Source organism: Talpa europaea (assembly GCF_964194135.1).
Source record: "Talpa europaea genome assembly, chromosome: 8".
In the NCBI taxonomy this organism is placed as follows: Eukaryota; Metazoa; Chordata; class Mammalia; order Eulipotyphla; family Talpidae; genus Talpa; species Talpa europaea.
In genome coordinates this window covers 23867722-23880451 of record NC_140075.1, presented here as the reverse complement: position 1 = coordinate 23880451, position 12730 = coordinate 23867722, and the positions used below count along the sequence as shown (strand labels likewise).

At 42.0% G+C, this 12730-nt stretch overlaps 1 protein-coding gene across 1 annotated transcript in view; it reads right to left on the bottom strand.

Moving 5' to 3' along the window:
- The window catches only part of EDC3 (enhancer of mRNA decapping 3), a gene marked incomplete at its 3' end in the record, with an annotated part of 37730 nt that overhangs the window by 23587 nt on the left and 1413 nt on the right, over positions 1-12730 (bottom strand). Inside the window, exon 2 of the mRNA XM_084239698.1 lies at positions 10357-10676. Within this exon, the coding sequence (XP_084095824.1) occupies positions 10357-10676 (320 nt within the window). The remainder of the gene's footprint in view (positions 1-10356; positions 10677-12730) is intronic.

Genomic DNA, 12730 nt, shown 5'->3' with positions numbered 1-12730 from the left:
TCTTAAAAAAAAAAATCTGTTTAACACATTAGCAAATTAATTGACATCAGAAAGATGAATTGCAGTAATTATTCTGCAAGATGTATACTATAAAAAAATATCTCATGTTCAAGTCTTCCTAATGCCAAATATTGGCATGGAGAAGGGCTGTACTGGCAGCAAAGATGAAATTTAGGCCTCTGAAAAAAAATAGCAAGGTTGACCAAAAGAGCTTGCTAATATACCATAAACAGCCTGGATTATGGGGGCCTCCCTACTGGCGCAGGGGTTAAGACGCAGCACTATGAAGTTACCTGAAGCCACTGCAGCACGAGTTTGATCTTCAGCCAGGGAGGTGACCCACATGGTGCAGCAGACCTCTCCTGACTCGCCCGCTGCTCCCCTCAGCAGTGTATTTCTGTTGACCTTCCTATTCTGTTCCCCACTCTGTCTCTGGTGAATCCTTTTACCCCCCCCCCCCACTTTTGGCCATACCCCAGTTCTTGTATGTATAAAAGAAATAAATCTTGGGCCTCCCCGGTGGCGCAGCGGTTGCGCGCTGGGTTGCGAAGCTGCCCGCAGCCTCTGCAGCGCCGGTTCGATCCCCGGCTGCTCCCCGGCCACCGGAGGAGGGTCCCACATGGCGCGCAGACCTCTCCTGCCGCCCGCTGCTCCCCTCAGCAGTGTACTTCGGTCCTTCTGCCTGCTCTGCTCCCCGCTCTGGTTCTGGTGAATTCTCTCACCCTCCTGCGCTTCTGACTATACCCAGTGCTTGTATAAATAAATAAATAAATCTCTAAAAAAAAAATTAATCATCTAAGAAAATGGCTTCCCAAATTTAAAAAATATCATTTTTTTCCACACATGAATCCATATGGAATATCAATGATTCATTTCACCCAAAATGTATAAGCATAATTCTGTAAACTTCAGCCTTGGGCCCAAATCCAGTCCAGTGGCTGTTTCTGTAAATAAAGTTGCACTGGAACACAATCATACTTGTTTACATAGGCCAAAGCTGGTTTTGGGCTCCAAAGACAAAGTTAAATATTTTGAGACAGAGACCTTTCAGTCTACAAAGCCTAAATTTAAAGATTAACTGAATGTGGAGCAGGTTCTTTGGATCTGTTTCATTCAAGTTGTTAAATATGTCACTTACTAAGCTACTGTCTTTCAACTCCACCCTCACCCTTTATGATATGGGGCTGGAACTCTACAAACTACATTTTTCCTTCCTTAGCTGGCTTCCTGTTAGGTCCCCATGCCAGCAGTGAGTGTCTGAAGAGACTGGAAGGAAGAAGGAAGTGGGAGGAAGAAGGGACTTGCGCCTTGTTTATTTGCCCTGGCAGTTGGTTCCAGCCTCCAGCTGTTCTTTTTGGCCTGAAGAGCCAACTCCACTGCACTCCCTAGAAGTTCGCTAAGCCCCTCTTCTGAACTCTTAAGGTTCTGATAACCTACCCACTTCCCTTCGTTTCCCCTTCCTTGATATCTCTTCCTGATCTTTTTTGGTCTTCCAATGCCTATAAAACCAATTCCTTACGTTAAAATTTCTCTAAAACTACTTTTCCTTAGTGGTATACCAAGATTCAAAAAATTAATGACTCCAGGGCCTCCCTGGTGGCACAAGGGGTTAAGACACAACCTATGAAGCTATCTGCAGCCACTGCAGCATGAGTTCGATCCCCAGCCAGGGAGCTACCACATGGAGCAGCAGACCTCTCCTGTCTCGCCCGCGGCTCCCCTCAGCAGCGTATTTCAGTGGATCTGCCTGTTCTGCTCCCCACTCTGTCTCTGGTGGATCCTCTCACCCACCCCCCCCATACCTCTGGCTTGTACCAAGTTCTTGTATGCATAAATAAATAAATCTTTTAAAAAAAGTAATGACTCCAATTAATCACTCTTTTCCAACCAAATATTAATTTTTAATAGGCAAAAAACACTTCGAACCATTAATATTACTATAAAAGTAATTATTACAAAACCCATTTTTGTTCACACAAATACTTTCCTCTCAGGAGCTAATTCCAAAGTATCATGGTGGTACTCAAGCCAATAACTGATTTAAGTATGGGCATGTAAAGCAATAATTAGCCCAGAAGACATCATGGCACAGGGTTAGGAGGAGGAAGATCTTGCAGCAGAGTCCCCCCCCCCTTTTTTTATTTTTATATTCCCCATACAATTGCAACCCCCTTATTTTGGCCCCAATCCCTCCTTTCTCAGCCCCACCCCACCCCCATAGTGTATCTCTGGTTTATAGTCGTTTGTTGATTTTGATTTTTTTCTTTCTTATAGTTATTCTTTTCCCTGGTCCCTTATTTAGGTTTTCTAGATTCCTGCTATGAGTGAGACCATCCGGTATTTTTCTTTTTCTTTCTGGCTTATTTCGCTGAGCATGATCCCTTCCAGCTCCATCAATGTTGCTTGCAGCAGTGTTTTAATAGAGGTTTCCTTATGCCTGATAATTCTTTGTTCTCAATCAGGGACAATTCTGGCCCCCTCTCTCCAACAACTGACAATGCCTGGGGTGGGCTACTGACATCTAGTACACAAGAGTTCAAGGATACTACTTATTCTACAATGCACACGACAATCTCCCACAACAAAAAATTAAGTGGCTCAAAATATTAAAAATACTGACTGACATTAAGAAACTCTGATGATGCACTGGGAGAGATGGTGTCTTTTCTCCTTCTGAAGAATATTCTGGATGAAACACATGGAACTGATGGAGTCAGCCAGTATCAATGTGAGGATGAAGCCAACACACAAATAACAACGTTGAAGTAGTGGTTATTTCCTGGTTGGAAATGTCCAAACTCTGGACCGACTATGACATAATTTATTTAAGACACTGAAAAGGATTTTCTATTACTCATAGAGTATTTACCATCAACATTTTCACAAAGATTACTTCATTAATTCTTACAATACTCTAAGGTATTATAAGGTATTAGTAGAGAAGCATGAAAACACTTTATGATGGTTATTTGGTCTACAGTCATTTACTAGCCAAGAATAAAACACCGTAAAGATCCCTATACCATGTGCAATTCTGCAGAATCCATGGGTCTGGCGCAGGCTGAGCCTATGGGACACACATTATCTCAGTTGTCTGTAAAACACCTAAATAAAATCATCATTCCACAAACGAGGAAACTAAAGGGAACTCCAACTTTGATAACTAATGCCTGAGCTAGAATGTGAACTTTGATCTGTGATATTCCAAATACCACGCTATCTTCACATATAAAAAGATGAAAACAGGAGAAGGAAAATCATGTAACTCTGAGAAGCCCAAACAAGTGCAAAGAATCTGTAAAAGAATCATGTCTAGGAAATGAACATAGGAGGCAAAAACAAAAAACCTGTTTGTATTCCTTTTTAAAAAATAACTTTGTTAATAAATGTTCACAGTAGATGATGTGTAAAATATATAAAAAATGACAAATATTTTCCTAATAGTCAAAACTGCACCAATCTTATTACATCCATATACTGCTTTCTTGCATATGAACCTCTTCCTGTTTCAGAAGATTTCTTCAAATGTCTTTATCTACTTATAGCTGCATTAATTACAAATTACATCATATTTGCTGTATCCTGTAACTATTGATGAACTTTTAAGCTGTTTCTCATATCTGTTGTTATAGACTCAGCCTAAACATACCATCTTTGACTACTTGTGCTGAAAAACCACTCCCATCTGACCACCTGCAGTAACAAAGGTGTCATTTACCTAGCACCTACCCTATGCTACCTACTTTGTTCTGTACTTATCTGTGTTCTTATGCTAATTCCCCAAGGAGCTTGTAAGCCAACAGAGAGCAGAACCATGTTGTTCATACCTGTCACATAATTTTATGCTTAGTCCACCAAAAGTACACAAATCTCTGTTGAGTTAGTAAGAACAACAATAAAAAAAACAAAACAAAACAACAACCAAACAGCAAACATTAAGTCTAAAGAGGTTATGAAAGAAAAGGCAACTTGAGTAACCATGAGAAAGAAGGGAGTCATCAAAAATTAAGCCAAGTGTGTTGCGTGACTGAAAAAGACAGGAAGATAAAGCTGTCAACAATAATATGAGGTAAGATGAGGCAAGAACTTCAGAAGAAAAGAGTTCAGTCATGTCCAATATGAACTGACAATGAACTATCCCGGACCTAGCACAACGACATATGAAGAGAAGCAATTAATCAATGGGCAAGAATACAGGGTAAAAGCAGCAAAATGGAAAACCACTTTTGGCTTGGCCATGGGACTCTACAAACATAACCTGCAACCAAAGCCAGAGCTGTATCTTTAGAAGGTACTGGGCATTTCCTCGGGCTGAATACAGGATCTCCCTGTATTCTTCATTTGACAAATATATAGTAAGGCTAGCTATCTTCCAAATTCTGTCAGGAAAGCAGAGTGAAAAAAATTTCCAAGAGGAAATACCAACATCACAGGTCAGCAAGAAAAAGATAAGAGAATATAAAGTAAAAAAAGGGCAGGCTACCATGTTCCGTTGTCTCGTATGCTCCCCTTTCCTCATTCTACAAATGAGGAAACTAAAGGGAACTCCAACTTTGATAACTAATGCCTGAGCTAGAATGTGAACTTTGATCTGTGATATTCCAAATACCATGCTATCTTCACATATAAAAAGATGAAAAACAGGAGAAGGGAAATCATGTAACTCTGAGAAGCCCAAACAAGTGCAAAGAATCTGTAAAAGAATTATGGGGCATATTGGGTGAAGTATTGGGGCATCCTGGGTGAGTAAGTTTTCTCAATCACTAGCTTACTCAGCCGAAAGGGCCTCACTTTGTAATAAACCGGCCTTCGGCCACTGGAAGAGAAAAGCATTTCCCTTGGAAAAGATAAACAGTGCTTCCCAGATTTCTTTAACTTTCAATTATAAGGGCCAAGTATGTGTTAAGACTGGAGGCTGGCTGCCTTCCTGTGCCACTTTGCTGCCAGCCTTTGGCACAAGGTCCTTTGGCCAGAATAACATAACAAATCCATTGTTGTGAAACCCTCAGTGCCACTTATTTATTGGTTTTTGTCACACACATATTGTAAAGTAGAACGCTGTCCAGTATTTAAGCACACGAAAGGGCACGTGAAGGTCAAACTGCAAATGTTTTAGTGCCAGACTCAATGGACTTTGTGAGAAGGTGCTTAAGGGTATCTGAGATCTTTTCAGTTAGAGGGCCTGGTAAACAGTCAACTTCTTAGATTCCAGCAGCAGCACTAGGGTTTATGTTTGTTGGAATATACATGAAGCCCATCCAGGGAGGTTAAGAAGTCAGTGTTGAATTGTGAACACTTGGCAAAAATAACTTGTAACCTCAGATGGTGTGATCACTCCTATGCCAACAGACCATACACAGATCTGTATCTGTAGAGGGAAACTGTATCCGTGAGGAAAACCTCAAGTGGTCTCCCTCTGCTCCCTGGGCCTAATGTTCCATTCACGCAATTGGCAAATATTCAGAGTGGTCAGTTCAATGACCAAGGTCATAGAAATATTTTTTATAACTTTTCCAACCACCGCCCACAACCTAAAAAAAACAGATTATAACCTGTTTGTGCTAAATCTCTCATCAATGTTAGATTAGGTAACTAGAAACCTCAAATGCCTCAACAATTAATTTCTAACCTTGAGAGAACACTTAAAAAGCAGGAATTGAAGCTATTATATCCTAATAGCTTTGTCAATCTTAGAGTCTCAATACCAATGTACCCATACCAGAAAAAATTCTACTTATAGATCCCTGATGAGAAAAACATGGATAACCTGCACTATAAATATGGCAGGAAGAAAACAATATATTGCCTGGGAACTCCTTAAATCCTGCTACATAAGTGCTTAAGAAGTTAACCTATCCAGCCGTTTCTCTGCATCGTAAAGGGCTCACTATACAGATAAAAAAGGCAACTCTACCTTCTATCAGAAACCAATTCTGAGCCACATCTCAGCATCAGATTCCCAGGCCACCCAGGTCTCATTTTCCACACGAATCGGGATTCAAAAGAAGTTCTCTGAAAGAGTTAATAATTTACTGCCTATGATCTCTTTATATATACATGGAATTAAAAATCTAGGTAAAGGAAATGGATTAAACAGCAAAAAGCAGAGTAAGCTTCAACCAGGGCTTATTTTTAAAAGTGATTCATTCTAACCCCTGCACCATTTTGTATCCAAAATGGTGTCAAAGAACAAACACATGACTTACTTTGAAGTTAACTGCCCTCTTTAAACAGAGTTGCCATAATTGTTAGTGATGAAAAAAATAAAAATTTATTATCTTTACCATAATATCCAGCAATTGCATTGCTGGGAATTTACCCAACTGATCTGAAAACTTATGTCCACATAAAACCTGCACACAAATGTTTCTAGCAGTTTTACGCACAATCACCAAAAGTGGGAAGCAACCAAGATACCCTTCAATAGGTAAATGAATAAACAAGCTTTGATACATCCTTACTAATGGAATATTATTCAGAAAAATGAACTATCAAGCAACAAAAAGAATGGGCAAATCTTAAATGACACTGCTAAGTAAAAGAAGTCGGTCTGGGGCCTCCCTGGTGGCACAAGGGGTTAAGACGCAACCTATGAAGCTGTCCTCAGCCTCTGCAGCACGAGTTGGATCCCAGGCTGGACAGGGAGCTACCCACATGGCGCAGCAGACCTCTCTTGACTTGCCCACTGCTCCTCTCAGCAGTGTATTTCAGCCAATATGCCTGTTCTGCTCCCCACTCTGTTTGGTGAATCCTCTCACCCCCTGCACCTCTGGCCTGTACCCCAGCTCTTGTATGCATAAATCAATCTTTTAAAAAATAAATAAATAAAAGAAGTTGGTCTGAAATCTGTGTGATTTTAATTATATAATATTCTGGAAAATGCAAATGGACTGTGGTAGAGGTCATGGAGGGGGAGAGGCAGAGGGGATTAAACATGGGTTCTGTATAACACTGTGGTGAGGGATACAAAATGCTGGATTTTTTTTAAATGGTAGAACTTTAGACCAGCATGAGCCTTAATGCATGCAAATTTTTTTTAAAATCACTGAGCAGATTGGAGGATGAAATGCAGAGTATAACAAAACAATCTGTGACAAATGTATGAAGAGAGTGAGTGAAGCGGGTGAGGGGAGGTGTTACTGATTCTGACGCTGCTCGACTCATACAGGAATTGAATAATTTAAGTCAATGAATGACAGATGGTAGGAGACAGGCTTCTCACTGTTCGATGAGAGATTGCAATAGGAAAAAGGGGAGGGGGCTCCCTGGTGGTGCAGGGGTTAAAGTCTCCGCACTATCAAGCTATCACCAGGCACTGTGGCAAGAGTTTGATCCCCACCAGGGCGCTAAGCCACATGGCACAGCAGACCTCTCCTGTCTCGCCCGCTGCTCCCCTCAGCAGTGTATTTCATTCAATCTGCCTGTTCTGTTCCCCGCTCTGTCTCTGGTGGATCCTCTCCCCACCTACATACACCTCTAACCTATACCCCCAGTTCTTGTATGCATAAATAAATAAAAATAAATCTTAAAAATAAAAGAGAGCGAGAAGGGAGATAGAATGATCCATGGGACAATGGATAAGAGCTGGAGACATGAGTATGAATTAGTTTCATATAGTTACACAAAGAAATGTTTACAGATCTGTTCACATACATTGATTTGTTTTGTTGTTTTTTTTTTAGAGGCATGTTTTATTTATTTGTTTGTTTATACATGCACTGGGTACAGTCAGAAGCACGGGAGGGTAAGAGAATTCACCAGAGCCACAGCGGGGAGCAGAGCAGGCAGAAGGACCGAAGTAGACTGCTGAGGGGAGCAGCGGGCGGCAGGAGAGGTCTACGCGCCATGTGGGACCCTCCTCTGGTGGCCGGGGACCAGCCGGGGATCAAACCAGCGCCATAGAGGCTGCAGGCAGCTTCGCAACCCAGCGCTCAACCACTGCACCACAGGGAGGCCCCACATACATTGATTTGTATACACATATGTACTCCCCTGCTTTGCCAGCTGGAAAGCTACCCAGCAGCCCCTTGGTTCCTAATACCATTCCGCAACAAATGGCAACAGGATTCCTTGAAGACAAAGGCAAGGCTAATTCTAGGGTTGGGGCAGGAAATACAGAAGATATGCCTAGAGCATCTTGTATCACCAGAAAAGGCAGTATTAGCGGGGGAAAAACCCACAATGTGGGTCATGTCAAAGGAACACAGTAGCCAACTGCCAAGCTGAAATACTTTGGGCATCAAAATTATACAGTATTGATTTATAGTCCAGAGTATAAATACCTGTAATAAAGAACGATTTCAAAATGACTAAATACATAAATGGGGGAGAAAAGACAAATCTCTGGTACAGAAGAATTCCAAATAATTTGTTTTTTGTTTTTTTAAAGATTTTATTTATACAAGAACTGGGGTACAGGTCAGAGGCGCAGGAGGGTGAGAGAATTCACCAGAGACAGAGCGGGGAGCAGAACAGTAGACGGACTGAAGACACTGCTGAGGGGAGCATCCGGCGAGGCAGGAGAAGTCTGCCGCACCATGTGGATTTCTCCCTGGACGGCCAGGAATCGAACCGGCGCTACAGAGGCTGCAGACAGCTTCACAGCGCGACGCTCAACCCACTGCGCCACCGGAGAGGCCCCATCCAAATAATTTGTGTAAATACTCTGTCTTCCAGGAGAGAGTACCTAACTTTCTCCCTCTTAAGTGTTGGCTATACACAATGACTACCTTCTAAAGAGCACAGCACAGAAAGGGGTAATAGAGAATTTTACACAGGAGAAATCGGACATATACTACCTCAGCCAGTTGATGATGGCCAACAACAAAAGTCACAAATCATATTGATAGCACATACCCTTAATATGATGTAACAAAAATAACACTTTATCTCTATGGTCTTTCTCCCCCAAACATAAAACCCCAGTCCAACCATAAGAAAAACATCAAATACCATTTGAGGGATATTCTAACAAAGTGCCTGACCAATATTCATTAAAACGATCTAAGTCATTGGGCCTCCCCGGTGGCACAGCAGGTTGAACGCAGTGCTGTGAAGCTGTCCACAGCCTCCGCAGCACCGGTTCAATTCCCGGCTGGCCGGGGAGAATCCCACATGGTAAAGCAGACCTCTCCTGCCTCGCCCGCTGCTCCCTTCAGCAGTGCTTTCAGTCCATCTGCCTGTTCTGCTCCCCGGCTCTGTCTCTGGTGAATATTCTCACCCTCCCACAACTCTGACCTGTACCTCAGCTGTTGTATAAATAAAAATAAATCTTTAAAAAAAAAAAAAAAAACTAACTCATCAAAAACAAAGACAGTCTGAGAAACTCACTGAGCAAGAGGAGACATGTCTACTAAATGTAATGCAGTATGTGGGCAGGAGTCTGTAACAGGATATTATATGAGGTAAAAACTAAAGCAATCTGAATAAAATTTAATGAATAATAATGAAGCACCACTATTTCATAAATTATAACAAACAGTCCATACTAACATAAGACATTAATAAAAGAGGGAAATACATAGAAAAATAATGCAAATTGCTAATGGTTATCTCCAAGTGCATAGATAGATTATAAACTGAATATATGAACTTAAAACAAACAAGAGAATAAAAGCAGAAAAGATTAAAGACTAAATGGAAAAGAGTCACTTTCTATCCAAGCATTGTATAGGACATAAAAAAAGTAATAATGCAATTTTAGTCTCAAGTTTTCAATCTTTCTTCAATCTGTCAATTCAGAGTTAGTGGGATCTGGGATCTCCAAAAGGAAAGTGCCTTGAAATACAGTCACTTAATTTTCGAAATTTTAACAGTGTATTAACTACAGTTCTATAATGAACAAATGGCATTCAACAAACTACTAGGACCAAACAAGGCATCGTTTTCAAAGCCAGTGCATGAGCTCCTTGATGTGTCAGTAAAGACAGTGAGTAGGCAAACTCTAAATCGTCAGTCTATCAGAACTCCACCACCACAGCAAGGTCTAGCCCTCTGTGGGTGGGAGCCAAATTGCAAGAGAAGTTATCAAGATCCAACTCAGCCACAAGTATCACCACTGGTTACCAGATTAAAAACAATGCCACTTTTGTCTATAACTGACTTTTCCTCAAGGAAGGCAAGTGGTGGGAGAGGGCAGGGAGCTGGTTCAAGACTCTTAACAGTTCATTTCCTTTCCCTTAATATTGTGTGAGAATAGTCACTGGAAGAAGAGAACCAGGCAATTTTTCTGTGACGCTCTGCCAGCATCCTTTTTTATTAGGAGAATAAAGGACCTGTTTATAAAGCAGCAATGGAGAGGGGCTCATAGCACTGAAATACAAGGTTACAACAAAATCATCAACTTGAGCTACTTACAAGAGTTGTGCCGACGACGGAAACTTTTAGACTGACTCAAGGATTCCACGTGCCTGTCCACATAGCTCTTTGAGCACTGCTGCTGCTGTGGGGAAATGGCAACGTCTTGGCTCTTCACATCTGTCCTCTTAGGGATATTCTGAGGGGCACTGCTGGTAGAGGTTGGCTTCTTGACCAATTTGCCCGTGCCATTCTGACTGATGCCCACTTGGAAGCCGATACCAGAGGGAGCTAACCCCGCCTGGTGAAGATCTCCACAACGCTGGCTGTCTCCAGGACAAGGGATCTCCAGAATTTTTAACTCTGTAATGTCACCTGCCCTGAAATACGCAAAAAAAGAGTCCACATCACAACACTGCAACAGGGACTCACAGTGATGAAACTGGAACCAGCAACAACCAGCTACACCTTTGCAGGGCTGCACATCACTAAGATATCAAGGCAAAAGCTAGGCAAGGTGGGAGAGCACTTTCAGTTCACCACAACATTAAACTGGCACAGCGCTGGCTTTTAAAGAGATCTATTGTTCATCATAAAACTATCGCTAGCATCTTAGATTTCTAGAATGCTCAACAGCTTTTTAAAAGATTCCTCCCTCACTCCCTCCCTCCCCTGTTCTTTAAATAAGCACAGACTACTAACTATGTGGTAAGCCCTGGGCTTAGGAATGGGGTCTACAGAGAGAGAAACAATACCTGCCAACAAGGAACTCCCACTCTGGTCAACAGAAAAGTAGACCATCAAAAGGATTACACACACTGACAGAGGTGAATTCTGGGAACTAGAAAGTCTGAAAGCAAAACATCTAAGTTTGGCAAAGATGGATAAGATACTGAAGATAGGTGTGAGTGGGGAGGAAGAATAAGAGTTAGTCAAGCAGAGAATAGAAGGGAGAAGAGCATTTCAAGCCAAAGCTTAGGAATTGAGAAATATGGCCCACTTGAGGAAATGCAAATGTCGTGGTGATGCCAAAGGGAAGGATGCTTGAGGAGAGTCATCGGGAGGTAATCAGGGACAACAGCAGCTGCCATAATCATTGAATTTTTCTGGCGGCTGTAGGGAAAGTGGAGAAACTTAGAGGCAAGAGCACCAATTAAGAGACCAGACAAGAAATAAGGGGGATGAAGAGGCTGAATGACCGTGCAGAGGGAGGAGAATGAAACCAAGAGAACTTTGTACTCCACAAGACTTGCTGACTAACCGAACATGAAGATAAAAGGAGAATTTACCACAATTCCTAAGCCCCTAACTTAGATGAAAGTTATCATTAGTCACCAATTAAAGGCAAACCTTTGTAAGAAGAAATCTGCAAGTAATAAAATAAGTTCGGCTTTGAAAAACTTAAGTTTAAGGGGCCTCCCCGGTGGCGCAGCAGGTTAAGCACACTGCTGTGAAGCTGTCCGCAGCCTCTGCAGCGTGAGTTCAATCCCCTACCAGCCAGGGAGATACCCACATGGTGCGGCAGACCTCTCCTGCCTCACCTTCTGCTCCCCTCAGTAGTATTTTTGGTCCATCTGCCTATTCTGCTCCCCACTCTGTCTCTGGTGAATCCTCTCACCCTCCCGCACTTCTGGCCTGTACCCCAGTTCTTGTATAAATAAATAAATCTTTAAAAAATAATAATTAGGGTCTCCTCGGTGGCACAGCGGTTGAGCGCATGGGTTGCAAAGCTGCCCACAGCCTCTGCAGTGCCAGTTCGATCCCCAGCCACTGGGTGAGGGTCCCACATGGCGCGCAGACCTCTCCTGCCACCCGCTGCTCCCCTCAGCAGTGTACTTTGTCAGTCTGCCTGCTCTGCTCTCTGCTCTGACTCTGGTGAATTCGCTCACCCTCCCACGCTTCTGACTGTACCCAACGCTTGTATAAATAAATAAATCTTTTTAAAAAATTAATAATTAAAAAAAATGAAAACCTTAAGTTTAAGATATTTTATGAGATATCCAATGAAAAATGACCAGTAGACAATTAAAATAGTGCCTAGAGAATTCAAATAGTGTCTGGAGCTTAGTTAATGGGTCTAAATTAAAGATCTGGGGTGGCATTAACATACAAAAAGGTACACATGAGATTTGACTAGAGAGAGCAGACTGAGAAAAGGATCAAAGACAGAACTCTGATTAACCTTGAGAAATGAGTGGGGAAAAAGGAGCCGATGGGAGGAGATGGGAGGGGAGAAGGGAAAGAAATGGAGGAATACAGTAAAAGCAAATCCAAATGGGGTGACAGAAAAACTAAAAGAAAAGGGGATTACAAAAGTTAGGGAACAAATGAATGTGATCAGAATTGAGACAATGCCGCTGAATGTAGCAATTAGGTCATTGTTATCCTTGGTTAAGAGCTTATTCAGCAAAATGGTAAAGTGGGGGGGAAAAAG